This window comes from Lineus longissimus, chromosome 5, assembly GCF_910592395.1.
Source record: "Lineus longissimus chromosome 5, tnLinLong1.2, whole genome shotgun sequence".
Lineage (NCBI taxonomy): Eukaryota > Metazoa > Nemertea > Pilidiophora > Heteronemertea > Lineidae > Lineus > Lineus longissimus.
The window spans coordinates 4,214,560-4,227,351 of record NC_088312.1 but is presented as its reverse complement, the minus strand read 5'-3'; the positions used below and the strand labels follow the sequence as shown (position 1 = coordinate 4,227,351).

Genomic DNA, 12,792 nt, shown 5'->3' with positions numbered 1-12,792 from the left:
GCAAGACAAGTAGGCCTCGAGTGATATGATGTGGTGCGAGAGAAGACGCTTTTAGAGACGTTTGACATGCTATCACGATGAAAGTAACTAAAATATATCAACAAAATTAACCTCATATTGTTCAATCAGTGTTCGATTTCTTTTGGTTCTTGGATTGATGATCGTGACGGTTGATCAATGACTCAGAGAACGCATTAGCAAATGTGAGTGGTTGTGAAATTGTCCTTCCTTGAGCTGTACTGTTGGGGATTTTGAGGGGCTAATTCATGCATGACGATTTTAGCTGGTCATAAACGGTTACGTTGGTCTTTTGCTGGCTGTACCTAATAGCCTGGCAGACATTGTCACAACCTATCCCTGTCTGACGAAGTAGGCATACTGTTGCAATCTTCCTTGCTATACAGGGTTTCTCGGAAAAGCATATGCAGCCCCTCAATAGCCTTGCATGAAGACATCGTCACAACCTATCTCTGTCTGACCAATGGATTTACAGTAAAAATCTTCCTTGCTATACAGGATGTCTCAGAAAGGATCTGTAGAGTCTCGCGACCTCAAGACATTGTCACAACCTATTTCTGTCCGACTAAATGGACAGATCGTCAGCTGCAGTCTGCCTTGCTATATATGATGTCTCAGAAAACACTGTAGAGTCTCGTTGAGTTGGCCTGAAGACATCGTCACAACCTCTGTCTGACCAATGGATCCTTGCTATACAGGATGTCTCAGAAAAGGACCTGTAGTCTTGTTGAATTGGCCTGCGCCTGAAGACATCGTCACAACCTATCTCTGTCTGAGCAAATAAACAGACCGTTGAATCTTCCTAGATATACAGGATGTCTCAGAAAAGGATCTGTAGAGTCTTGTTGGTCTGAAGACATTGTCACAACCTCATTATCTTGGTCAGATCAGACCAAAACTTAATGTGGCATCTCCTGAGATAGCTCCTGATCAATGTCACAGTATCAGCCGAGGTGGCTCTTGACCCATGTTGCAGCATCAGTTGTGACACAGATGGCTCATTTCAAGATGAAGAAATCCAACTGGAACAATCTAGATGCCACGAAGGGACAGAAGATTAATGCTTCATAAGCTCATTGACTTATTTACTTTTATTCAAATAATCACTTGTATATTTAAATATTTAGAATCAAATCATCAAGATAAACGAACCATATACAGACGACCAATCAAATCTGACTCCTCATCCCATTTTACACAATATCAACACGGAGACAGAGTCATTTACTACGAATGGTTTAACCCTTTAAAGGCCTACGACATTCGTTTACTTGACAATCTAAACATTATGTGCACAAAACAATACCTAATACATGACAAACATGTATGTACCAATATCATTTGAATTTACACAGTCTTTTGACAATGTTTGATATCATTTTACAAAACAAAATACACCTTAACATGAAAGGGAAAACTGTGACTGAGATGTTGTCGTATTTTCATCACCTAAAAATACAAATACTGAGATCAATCTTTCACCCTGCATGGAGAATCAATTCTTGGTCCATCGGGGAACTCATTCTCTAGGGTGTATTCGCGGAGTACTGGCAGGCGAGTTGTCCAGCCCACTTTCAAGCATATTTCCACTCAAATGATAGGCAAATCCTGTAAAACCAACTGACAAAAGGCCAACCTGCATGCTCCTCCACCTTGCATGTATGAAGGTTATCCAAGTGCTTCCAGAAATCATCGAGTTAAAAGCTAACTTATCGCTGCATTCTGGTTGTGCCTTGGTCCTCAAAAGAGTTTAGGGCATGTTGAAAATTTGATTAAAACATCATGGGATCTCTCTTCCCCCCACTGGAAAACAATCCTGACTGGAATGGTTTTGTTCCGGCGCTATAACCTAGTACACTTGTCACTTACATGATTTTGTAACTCGTCAGCCAGGGTTGATGAACTGACTGCCCTTTTAAATGTACATAGTGGACATGATTATAGAACAATTAATAAATACTTAGATGAAAAATAAATACAAATTCTGTTTCTATTCTGCTCCTAAATGTGGCAAGACGTCATGGCACTGCTGGCACACCAAAGCTCAATAGAAAGGTCAACCAAAACTGAAATCCATATCTGTGTTCAGTAAACTCTTAAGAAATCAGCTTTTGACCCTTGTGCTAGCAAGATCACTTTGTATTGAGCCATGGTGAGCACATTAAATACATGATTGTGACAAAATATAATATACAAGACACTTGATATAAATCTCAGAGTAAACTTGTGATATGTGACCAATATATACAGCAATAATATCGTTGTTTGATGTAAAAGAAGGCTCCGTATCAATAGAAAAGTCTATCCTGTTGGTTCTTGGAAAAACGGCATTCAAATATTGCGTCTCCATTGTTTAAAGGGAGACCATAGACAGCAGCCTGGTAGGCCAGATTTCACCAAGTAACCAATATGTGTCTTCCTATCTCATCATAATGAGCTTAATCCGATTAAATGATCTTTAGTGACAAAAAATAGGTCAAAGACAGAACTTTGTAGACAAATGATCTGACTGCATGATTGTGCCGTTTCTGTCCTCAGTCTCCATTCATTAATGTGTGTGTGACCTCTGAGAAAGAGAGAAGTGGGTTGGCATTGTCATCTCGAGCTTCACCAGGCTTTAGAAGCTGCAAAAGAAGACAGAATTGGTTACAAACCAAGTGCAATCCGAACATGAACTGTGACTATCTTACTCTCCTTTTTGGATAGAAGCATCGGACACTTCTTTTGTACAAAAGCAACTCTTCTTTGTACAGAAGTTTCAAACTCTTCTTAGCACAGGAGCATCAAACTCTTCTTTTACACAGAAGCTTTAGACTCTTATGAAACCACCAGACATACACTAACCTACTAACCCATATGATATGTGATGTTTCAACCATAAAAAGCTTATTGAATATGATCATAAGCAATAAATGTTGGTGGCCAGGTCAAAAATCCGATCAGATCTGAAGGAAACGGTTGCGCAACTACATGTGCCATCCTGCACTAACATGTAAAGTATTTACAAACACACAAACAGACAAAAACTGCCACCAAAAATACTGTTAGAGGTGAACATTTACTTAGCCAAAGCTTACTCTGGAGTGGGGCGTATTGTTCAACCCCCGCTGGTGACACGACAGGGAATCAGGCGTCCAGTCATAGGCAGGGTGGGACGAGGGGAGGTGATGCATCCATGATGATGACTTCACAACAGGAACTGCAATTCCACTGCTTAGGGACTGCTTGTCACAAGACCTGTGGATAATAGGAATAAAATAATTAGGTCATTTTATCATTTTACTGAATCTTCAAATGACCCACCAACTGTAATATTATCCCATTAACTAGAGGTCCAAGGGCCTTGCACTCAGCTGATAGGCCCTATGTCTGGCAGCCCAGCTGACTGAATTTACAAGAACTCAAATGGAGTGCTCACCTTCCATGCTGTATGACCGACATGGCTGTCGTGGCAGATGCTGGACTTGAGCTGTTGTTAAGTGCCACCATCGAGCTGAGGGCAACTGCAGGATCTTTACCAGGTGGGCAGATGAGTTTTGATGATGTCGGCTCATAGGCACACAAACCATTGTCTGCTGTTGGCACGTTGTCAAGAGATGACCCCGGCTTTGGGCTGGTCTTCTGGCTGATAGTTTTACTGCAGGACGGCCACGTAGAACCATGAGATATTTGATCACTGTAGGGACTAGAGATGCCATTTTGATGGTGCGAATGCTTTGTATGTGGACTAGAGATTCTGGAAATTGGGCTCTGTATCACAGACACGGCATGTTTTGGGTCAGATTTTGTGTCTATGATTGACCGGTGCGAGCTCTGACTGTACCGGTCTGATGATGTCGTTGTTGGATGGAAAAGTGAACAAGGCGAAGATGAGGTATTCGTACCATATGGCACCTGAGAAGAACAGTTCAGAAATCCATTATGGCCAAGTAGAGAAGAATTAGTGTTAATAACGCTAGTCGATTTGTAATCCAAAGGATTAGACGCAGATGTGAGACCCTTGTGTGATAGTCGATCTGACGAAAAGTCCGTGTATTTTTTAAAGTCGGAATCGTATTTGTTATACTCATTGTCCAACGGGGTCCGTTTGGTGATGTCAAGCCCGTAATTGCTGACTGTGTCGTAGTTATACTTGGCAAGATCGTAGCTGTATTTTGTAGCAGCACCAACTAAGTCGGAGTAGCCATTGCCATACTGCAGCGGTGCCTGGTATTGTCTCGAGTCTAAGTAGTAACCGCTGTAACCATTTGGATAGGAATGTTTATCAGTTTCTAACCTGAATGTATCCGAGGCAGCAGGAAACATAGCTGCCGTCGTGTACGGGTGATAACTATGATACAGATCTGTCTCTAGTGCAAAGTTTGTGTTAGTGTACGGGTACATAAGATCTGTTTTGATGTCTCCATTCTGACACGCCTGGCTGTACCCATTTAAAGATGAGAACCCTGGATAACCATTTATCCCATTGAAGACATCCCGATACGGATGCTTCCTCTTTCGTCCGGTATGGAGGTAATCCCGAAATTGTGATTTTGATTTTTTGCTGCGAGTTTTCATCTTGATTAAGGAGTCGTCCTCACTCAATTGGCCAAAGTTTGAGCTCGTGTCACTGTCGAGGAGGGGGTAGGGAAGCTTGAATTCTGTGCCTCGCTTTCCCAGCAAATCCCTTCCCTCATCTTCACTGGAAAGACAAAAAATAATAAGGATCAAACTGCCTCGAGTATTTCAAGAAGTGAGGACATTAAATAGCATCATAATTTCAAACTGAAGGTTTCCTTGTTGCATGTCAACAGAGTCATCTGACCTGAAACCAATAATGAACAAAAAAATCAACTTACGTGAGATGTCTGTGAGTACAGATGACAAAGTCCGGTTTGCTGTTCTTATAGATCACCTTGGAACTTGTCTGCAACCAGATCCATGATCCATCCTTGGCTTGGAGGCGGTACGCTATCAACCCTGAGCTACCCGTTTTTATCACTAGAAATGAAAATAAGGGAAACTTTCCTTAAAGGCTAACACTGTTAGATAAAAATTTGAACTTGATAACTGAATTTCAATATTTCCAAGTTCTCACTAGGCTTCAGTACTTACGTTCCTGGTGTGCTGCGGCATAGTAACTGAGGTCATCATAATGAAGGAGATCATAGCCAGCCTTGGTTGTAAGTTCCTTGTCTGAGAAGCCAAATAACAACTTGCCCCTGGAAAACAAACATCAAATTCATATGTTGCTGAGTGTCAAACACCTCACTGAGACATCACTGCTATGGTTAGACAGATGAAATTGTCAAAAATGTATCCTTTCATGGCATTATCAAGATTGTTATTAAGACTAGAACACTAAAACGAAATGGAACTTACAGATTAGGGCCAGATTCAAAACAAGTTATGGTAGCATACATGTTTAACTTTAACTAAGTGTCTGAAGGGCTTAGCATCAACTAGGACCAGACACATAGTGAACCATGCATTGATATCTGCGGACTGTTGCCTTACCTTTGGTCCATTGAAAGTGGAGACAGATCCATCTTGTGTTTGGTCTTGAACGTGAACTCCCTCATTGGTGAGTCCAGAGATGGTAATGGACCAAACGGACAACAGATACCAAACAGGGCCAATGGTGGCTCCTCCCCCTTCAGCATCTGGCCATGCAACATCCGTATCCGGCCACTAATTTCTAACGTCTGGGAATAAACAAATGAATTATAAGCAATGAAGTAGTATATCTGCATTTATGCATACAAGTGTAACATTTTTGAATGTTTCCATATCTTAGTCATTCCCTTCATTGTTAGGGAAAGCTCAAAGAAGATTGAATCACTACAAATTCTGAGATCTGGTCTTTCGTTAACTGGTCATGGGCACTTGTAGTTCTATCATTTTACGAAAGGTGACAGCAGGAGGAATTTTGTAGCGCAATTGTCAGTGATGTGGTCTTTGATAATGGGACATTAATTCAACTTAGAAATGAAACCATGTTGTAAGAGTGAGACTTGGGTGCCTTTTATTAAACACTATTTAAGTGAAAAAGGTGGTATGACAGTTTTACCTATTATCATTATCAAGAATTATTAAAGACTACATGTATCTTTATCTTTATTAAGTTCTGTTATTCTTCAGACTTTACTTACGATAAAACCTGAAGTGTTGTCCAGCAAGCACCTGAATCTGACTGTAAACGACCGATGGAGATAATGGCTGTTTTCTGAAATACATGTATTGGAAAGCTATATTGATTTTGTTTATATTAGGCGTGGATCCGGGGGAAGCTTATAATTTATGTGAGAATTCATGTAACATTAAAAGAAAGTTTGTGTAAGCGAGTATATCAGAAATGACTTAAATATCAATTATATGAATTTATTCAAATTGACAGCAGTCAGTCTATTAGTTTTTTCTTACCTGGTAATAAAATTTCTGTCAGAGGCATGTCCCGTTTTTCATGAGGAAGCTGTGAGTTCCATTGGAGTTGTGTTTTAAATTCCTCCCGGTCCTCAGAGTGGATCAGCTCCATCACACTTTGGTGGATAATGTCAGACTAAAGAATACAATGGGAAAAAAATATCAGCATTGAACACAATTAAAACACCCACTTTAATCAGTCATTCTGTTCAGATGATATATCTCAAACTTGCCACAGGCATTCTCTCTTATCTTTTAAACAGAATAATGTACTGAACAGTCAATATATGTGCAGCGAATAACTCTGAACTCGGTCGAATAGCTGGGAGGGTGCTTCATTACCCATCAGCGACTAGTCTGCCATATCTGACCGTTTGGCTCCTCAGGGAAGAACCAGTCATCCAATGGTTGCCCTTTTGCAGCCAATTGTCAACTGTCTTTATCTGGATGAAACAGTAACTTCAAACATAGGACCGAACACAGCTGGCAGAGAGCGCAACAAATGGAGGCCTCTCGATATCAGTTTTGATAATTTGAAATTATCTGGTTTCTTGGCCAAGAATTATGGAGATTTATTCGGTATAATCAACCGTGATGAATGAAGAAGGAGATACAGAGAGCGACTGCAAAGATTAGGTGCCCTGAGGTGATGCAATATGGACATCTACACCAAGGACTTGAGTTCATTTATTCTGTATTGTATCAGCAAGGGGCCTAGGGGGCAAGGTATTTCATAGCATTCCTATTAAAGATAGTGCTTTTTAGTAAGCAGTCGTTTGAGAAACAACACAGAGATGAAGCGATGAGGGAGAAACCAGATGTGATGCAGCCATAGGCACCGAAAGAACTGTTAGAAGAAAAACATGGATGCAAGGGATATCTACGCCAAGGACTAAGTTCATATTCCTTTATGGGGAACTGGAAGCAGAGTTATGTGGGGACAGTTCAATTCCTCTTTATCAATACCTAAATATGACCTGTTTTCTCAGAGAAATTACACACAAATGTGGACGAAAGTACTTAAAAGCTGTAGCAAGCTGTAGCAAGTCCATTTCCAACCATGAACAGAAATCAAATTATCAGATTTGATTTGTTTTTGACTTTGCTCCATCCTAAGGCACCTTTTAAACCAGACGTTGTCTGTTAGAATCACCAAGGACCACATACAGGTGGTCTGACAACAATAATTAAGTGAAGATGCACCTGATTAATGTTCTAATTAATCATCTTTATTGCCACAGGGCAGATGCTTAGTAATGGACTTCCTTACGTCCCCACAATAAGATACTTTAAATTTCCCCCATTTCTAGGGTGGGAATAGGGTGTTTCCAGTAATTACGCAGGCAGGTTTTTATAAAGTATGAAGTTGAATAAACCATGCAGTATCACCAGGAGATGAACTGTTGTATTTCAGTCAGTGAAACAACACTCAATTCCAATGGCATGCAATGAAAATTTCTGACACTAATCACCCTTTAATAAACTGCTGTACCAAAAATCACCTTGAAGTATCCAAGGACAAAAACAAAATTTCACACCGAGAATAATCATTGCCTTTTGAATTCTGACAATAATTTGTCATTTCAAACAATTACCACCTTACAGAATTACTGCAACCTAGCAACCCTCTTGAGATTTTGTGAAATGAATTTCAAAATGTGATGTAATTGATACTTTGGCAGCTAATATCCTCAAGAGGGGTTAGTGCATTGTGAACAAATGTAGCCAAGCCTCCTTGACAAATTCTCAAAGTTCATTCCAGATTAAAAAGAACCAAAGATATAGTGCATTACCTGTGATAATTCCAGGTGTGTTTTATTCTAGTTGGGTTGAGACCTGCTGCACCTAATTTTCTAAATGATTGGTAGAAGTACAATGGGCCTCGAGCCCCAGACAACCACCAAGGGGGCCCTCGGACAATGGCGGCATTCTCATCTAATCGTACACTTAATTGTAGGAGTGTCGCCTGCTTGAGATTTGACAAGAAGTGGGCTAATTGAGATGAGACATTGTTGGTTTGGTTTAACAGCTGGACATAGGTGGTGTTATTTGTTGATTTTTACATGTTTAAAGCTGCCAATATGTGCCACATAGACTGCTCCTCTAAGATTCATTGCTTCTTCATAATTTGTTTGTTCTGACCTCAGACCATGATAGTTATGCAGACACCTTCATTAGCTTCCCGTTGTTCCTTTTGATACAGAGAAAAGTTACTCCAGGCCCCCAAGTACACTTAATACAAAATAGGGGGTTAACATGACAGAAATTGAGCATGAAGCATCAATATTATTACTTTTGCTGATATTCAGCTTGTGAACTCGGGCGTGTAATTGTGGAAATAATACATCATTTTTCATTGTTTTCCCAACGTCAGAGCACATTTACCATCTGATGGATAGTGTTAAAGGGGCTCTCGGGCTAGACAAAGTGAACAGACTAGTCGTATCTTAAAGTGTACTCACACCATTTAGATTAATAGAATGAAATGAAATGGAAACTAGATTGGTATGTGAGCAAAATACGCTAGATTCAATGTTGTTTCGTGGGTAGAAGGTCATATTTATATGGCACTGACGGCTCCATCAGCCAAAGTTTCCTAAACTGCTCCAAGTCATCTACACATGTCTTACATTTGCATACATATGGCAGAAACTAATCAGTTCTTTCCTCCTTTTCATTCAAAGTTTTTATCAACCTAAACTTGTCTAAATTTCAATTGGGAAATGTTCCACAATCACCATCCCCAATGACTGATGAAATCCACTAAACAGACAAAATGATTCTCAGGGGCTTGGAGTGGGGAGTCAGATCTTAGCAGCGTTAATAATCCAATCATGTCATTTTGAAAACTTTCCTCAAAATAATGTTCAGCCCGGACGAATTAATTGGAAGGCCAGTGTGACTTTCTCGCTATTATTCATTCGAATTATTGAGATTTACGGTGTACCACCTCAAAATTATGCCATTTACCGTTACAAGAACTTACTATTGTGTTGGCGACCAGAAGGAGCGAAAAGTCACGCAAGCACCGACCCCCTGAAGGTGCTCGGCAAGATCGCATGCAGACACCAGATTCTGTCATCCCCCAAGATCCAGCCCATCATAACTCGATTCCCGAGATCAATTCAACCACGACTTATCTGGCTTATTGTGTTAATCACATGGAGAGTGAGACCAAAAATTAAATTTACGCATCTCTCTAGTCGATATGGATCTTGTTGATATGAATGCTTCGATCGTATTCTGCTCATGTTGCGATGTACCACAGGGTGAGGTTGGATGATTTACCACCAAATCGTGACAAAAAGCGATCAATTCAAGACACCAACATGTCATTTATAGAACACTGTTTGGAATTCAAAACTAGAAAAAAATGAGTGTAACTTAGATACCACAATAAGTGCATACACCAACAATGGCCCAGTAGCAGTCAGAACGGCAATAAATGAGATGGGTTTCCACAAAATGAAACATGGCGGCAACAAAAAGTCCACTGCCAAGATGAGTCTTCGATATTCGAATCTCCACTCTGGGGACCACACGTTGAAACCACAACACCTGCTTATCTTAGATCACAACATTTTCTTCCTCTTACAGGAGTATGACATTAGCGTTGACCACATCAATTAAGACTAAGCGCAAGCCCTAATTGATTCTGGTAACTTAGTTACTGCTCCTGGCTTTGTAGGGTTGCGGCCAGTAATGTGAGGTCTTCTGAGTTATCTATGTCAATCAGAGAGTTTGAATAGATGTTGGATGAAAATGCTTAAATCTGCTGCACAAATTGTCTAAGTTTACTGTGAGTTTATAGTGGCAAATATAACTTCACGCATCTATACTATTGTTTTAGTAAAGAGAACAACCCTCGGCAAACACTTTTGGCTAGAGGGAATATTATAAGTTACAACTCTTACCTGATGGAAGCCAAGGTATTGTTCCACCGTCCGAGAGGCAAAGAACACCTCACCATCACAGGTCACCATGAACACAAAACCATTCAAAGCCTGGAAAAAGAATCAGAAAGATGTCACACATTGTACGGCTGTTAAGATTTCAAGGTTTTCATATTCATTTGAAAATTGAGAGCTGCTTTTCACTCATCTGAGTAGGGATGTTTCACATGTGCAGAGAGCTACTTTTTTTATAATGGGATGTCAGGAAAGGGACTTCCATTCCCCCCACTGCCAACCACAGGAGTACATCCTTGGCCTTGAACGAAAAAACTACATACTTCTGACTTAGGTTTTCATGCAGATGTGTTGAAGCTATCCTATAGTGATCTGGACCATATTGGTGGCGCCAGAATCCAAACCATCAAACTTCAACCTGGGTCACAAACATGACATTTCAGAAATAGCCTCTTTATATACTGCAACCTCATTTCATGCATTTTTCCCACTGACATTGTCCTGGCAATTTGCACACTGCGCTTCATTCTCTCGTTGATTCCTTCAAACATAGATGCCTAATTGTACCCGACTGCTGCCCAGGACTCAGATATGTAATTTTCACAGCTTCTTCTGGCACCGAGTGTGAAGACTCGGACCACAAAACCATAAAGAAAATGTCACGAGCCCTTCCATGTATTGTTTGAACAAGATTGAGACAGACAATTGGGTTCTGGAAGGAGGAGTTGCAACAGCAATGGGACGAACGCGTAATTCTTCCGCTAAAATGATGGACAGCGTTGATATTTGATACCTAGGATGACGATAATAGCATGGAAACTCAAGACGTATTGATCGAATTGAGGTTGATGCCAGACAGGGATCATTAACAGTATTAGGCTGCCCAAGAAGATGCGATCCCGTGAATATGGATACGTCTAAATCTAGGAGAAAAGTCGAATTACGTTTAGGGAAAGAATACAGTCGACAGATGCCAATACTTCTACCTTTGACTCTGATGTTTGCTCCTCTTAAAGCAGTACTAGTAATATGTAATTTTCCTCACATTAAACAACGTATAATCTGGTCCTTTAGAAAGAGTCAGTACATAGTTCGTATTCAAAATACAGTTTATCTGTGAGACAAGAGCAAGATAATTGCAACTGACCAAATTTGAATTATTTACACATGAAATAAAAGGTTTGCAGTTGCAACTCGTTTTAAATGCTCACTGTGATTACAGTAGTTCCAATTTTAAACAACTTACCTGAAGTAAACTGTCTCCTTCTGAAAAGCCAGGATCTTGGTACAAATGACTCCTAGATAAGTGTCCATGGTCGATGCTGTACCGATCATGTAGCACCGCTGGAAAGAGAAAGAGACAATGTCTTATTAGAAATGATGTTGAGATAATAAAATGCACATAGTAAAACTTAGTCTTTAAGTAGAAAAACAATAACGAATACTATTAGTAATTTGCTAAAATAGAAGGGGCAACTACGATCAGGACTGGATTCAAACATTTTAATTACATAACATTCATACCTTTGTCCATTACAATATTAGTCTCCAACAGAAAGTACATTTTCCACTTCCACGCTGAAAATCAAATTTTCTAACCATATGTTCCACAGAAATGGAAGATTTATTGTTTGATAGTCTGTGTATCATTTCTAGAACCATTTTAATCAGTTTTTTAAATAATTTCATCGCCCAAAGTCCCCATAGTGAAATTCAATTTACTGTCGCAAAACACCTTACAAATTTCAAAACACTCAGGGCCAAATGTCATAACATTTTCTAAGATGTTGCGACATCTTGTGATATCCCTGGTATCATTTTTCACCCTTGCGCCGCAAGTTTGGCCAAATTCATTGATACTTTTATTACATTTGGCAGAGCTGCAGATGCTAGCAATATCTGGGGAATTCTTTCAATTAGCCATAATTTCTCCGAGAAATCGCAAAGTTTTTTCCTGTCTTTACTGATAATGTTATCGTCATCAGAGTGGGTATTGGCCAAGATAAAGGTAGAATCTCACTTGAATCGATTTGCATCGTGGTAGGCCAACCAAGAAGCTAACCCTTAACCCTTAGCATTCTCCAGACAGGCGATTTTGTCACATGTTTTAATGAACAGAAGTCATGTTGGGACAGGAACAGGAAATGGGGGTATCATTTTCACAGCCCACAAACATAGACTGAAGGAATATTTGCATGGTGGAAAAGAAACAGGTCTAGCTTTCACAATTCAAATGCATTGATGCAAATTCACCTTCTGAATTCTGTTCATTTCAAAGCACAATATATGTGGAAATTTCAAAAAGCAGTATGCCTTCTTTGCCCTCAGCAAACCTATGGCTCAACTCACAACATCAAACAAACTACTCATACACATCAATGAAAAACCAGCGAATAACAATGACCACGATGGACTTGCGGTTTCCCAACATATTACAGCTTGTCATATCTACGATGAAACATTT

General features: G+C 40.0%; 1 protein-coding gene across 5 annotated transcripts in view; it reads right to left on the bottom strand.

Annotated features, from left to right (window-relative positions):
- Positions 1 to 1,089: 1,089 nt before the first annotated feature.
- The window catches only part of LOC135488667 (hypoxia-inducible factor 1-alpha-like), a 70,885-nt gene continuing 59,182 nt past the window's right edge, over positions 1,090 to 12,792 (bottom strand). For 4 of the 5 annotated variants that reach the window (XM_064773326.1, XM_064773324.1, XM_064773323.1 and 1 more), the window contains 10 exons: positions 11,575 to 11,672; positions 10,335 to 10,424; positions 6,421 to 6,556; positions 6,150 to 6,223; positions 5,515 to 5,702; positions 5,113 to 5,219; positions 4,857 to 4,998; positions 3,437 to 4,699; positions 3,096 to 3,255; positions 1,090 to 2,642 (listed from right to left, as the gene is read on the bottom strand). In XM_064773326.1, coding sequence (XP_064629396.1) covers positions 2,553 to 2,642; positions 3,096 to 3,255; positions 3,437 to 4,699; positions 4,857 to 4,998; positions 5,113 to 5,219; positions 5,515 to 5,702; positions 6,150 to 6,223; positions 6,421 to 6,556; positions 10,335 to 10,424; positions 11,575 to 11,672 — 2,348 coding nt within the window. In that variant the 3' untranslated portion in view covers positions 1,090 to 2,552. Of the gene's footprint in view, positions 2,643 to 3,080; positions 3,256 to 3,436; positions 4,700 to 4,856; positions 4,999 to 5,112; positions 5,220 to 5,514; positions 5,703 to 6,149; positions 6,224 to 6,420; positions 6,557 to 10,334; positions 10,425 to 11,574; positions 11,673 to 12,792 lie in introns of all 5 variants that reach the window. The other variant, XM_064773325.1, reaches the window with a different exon arrangement.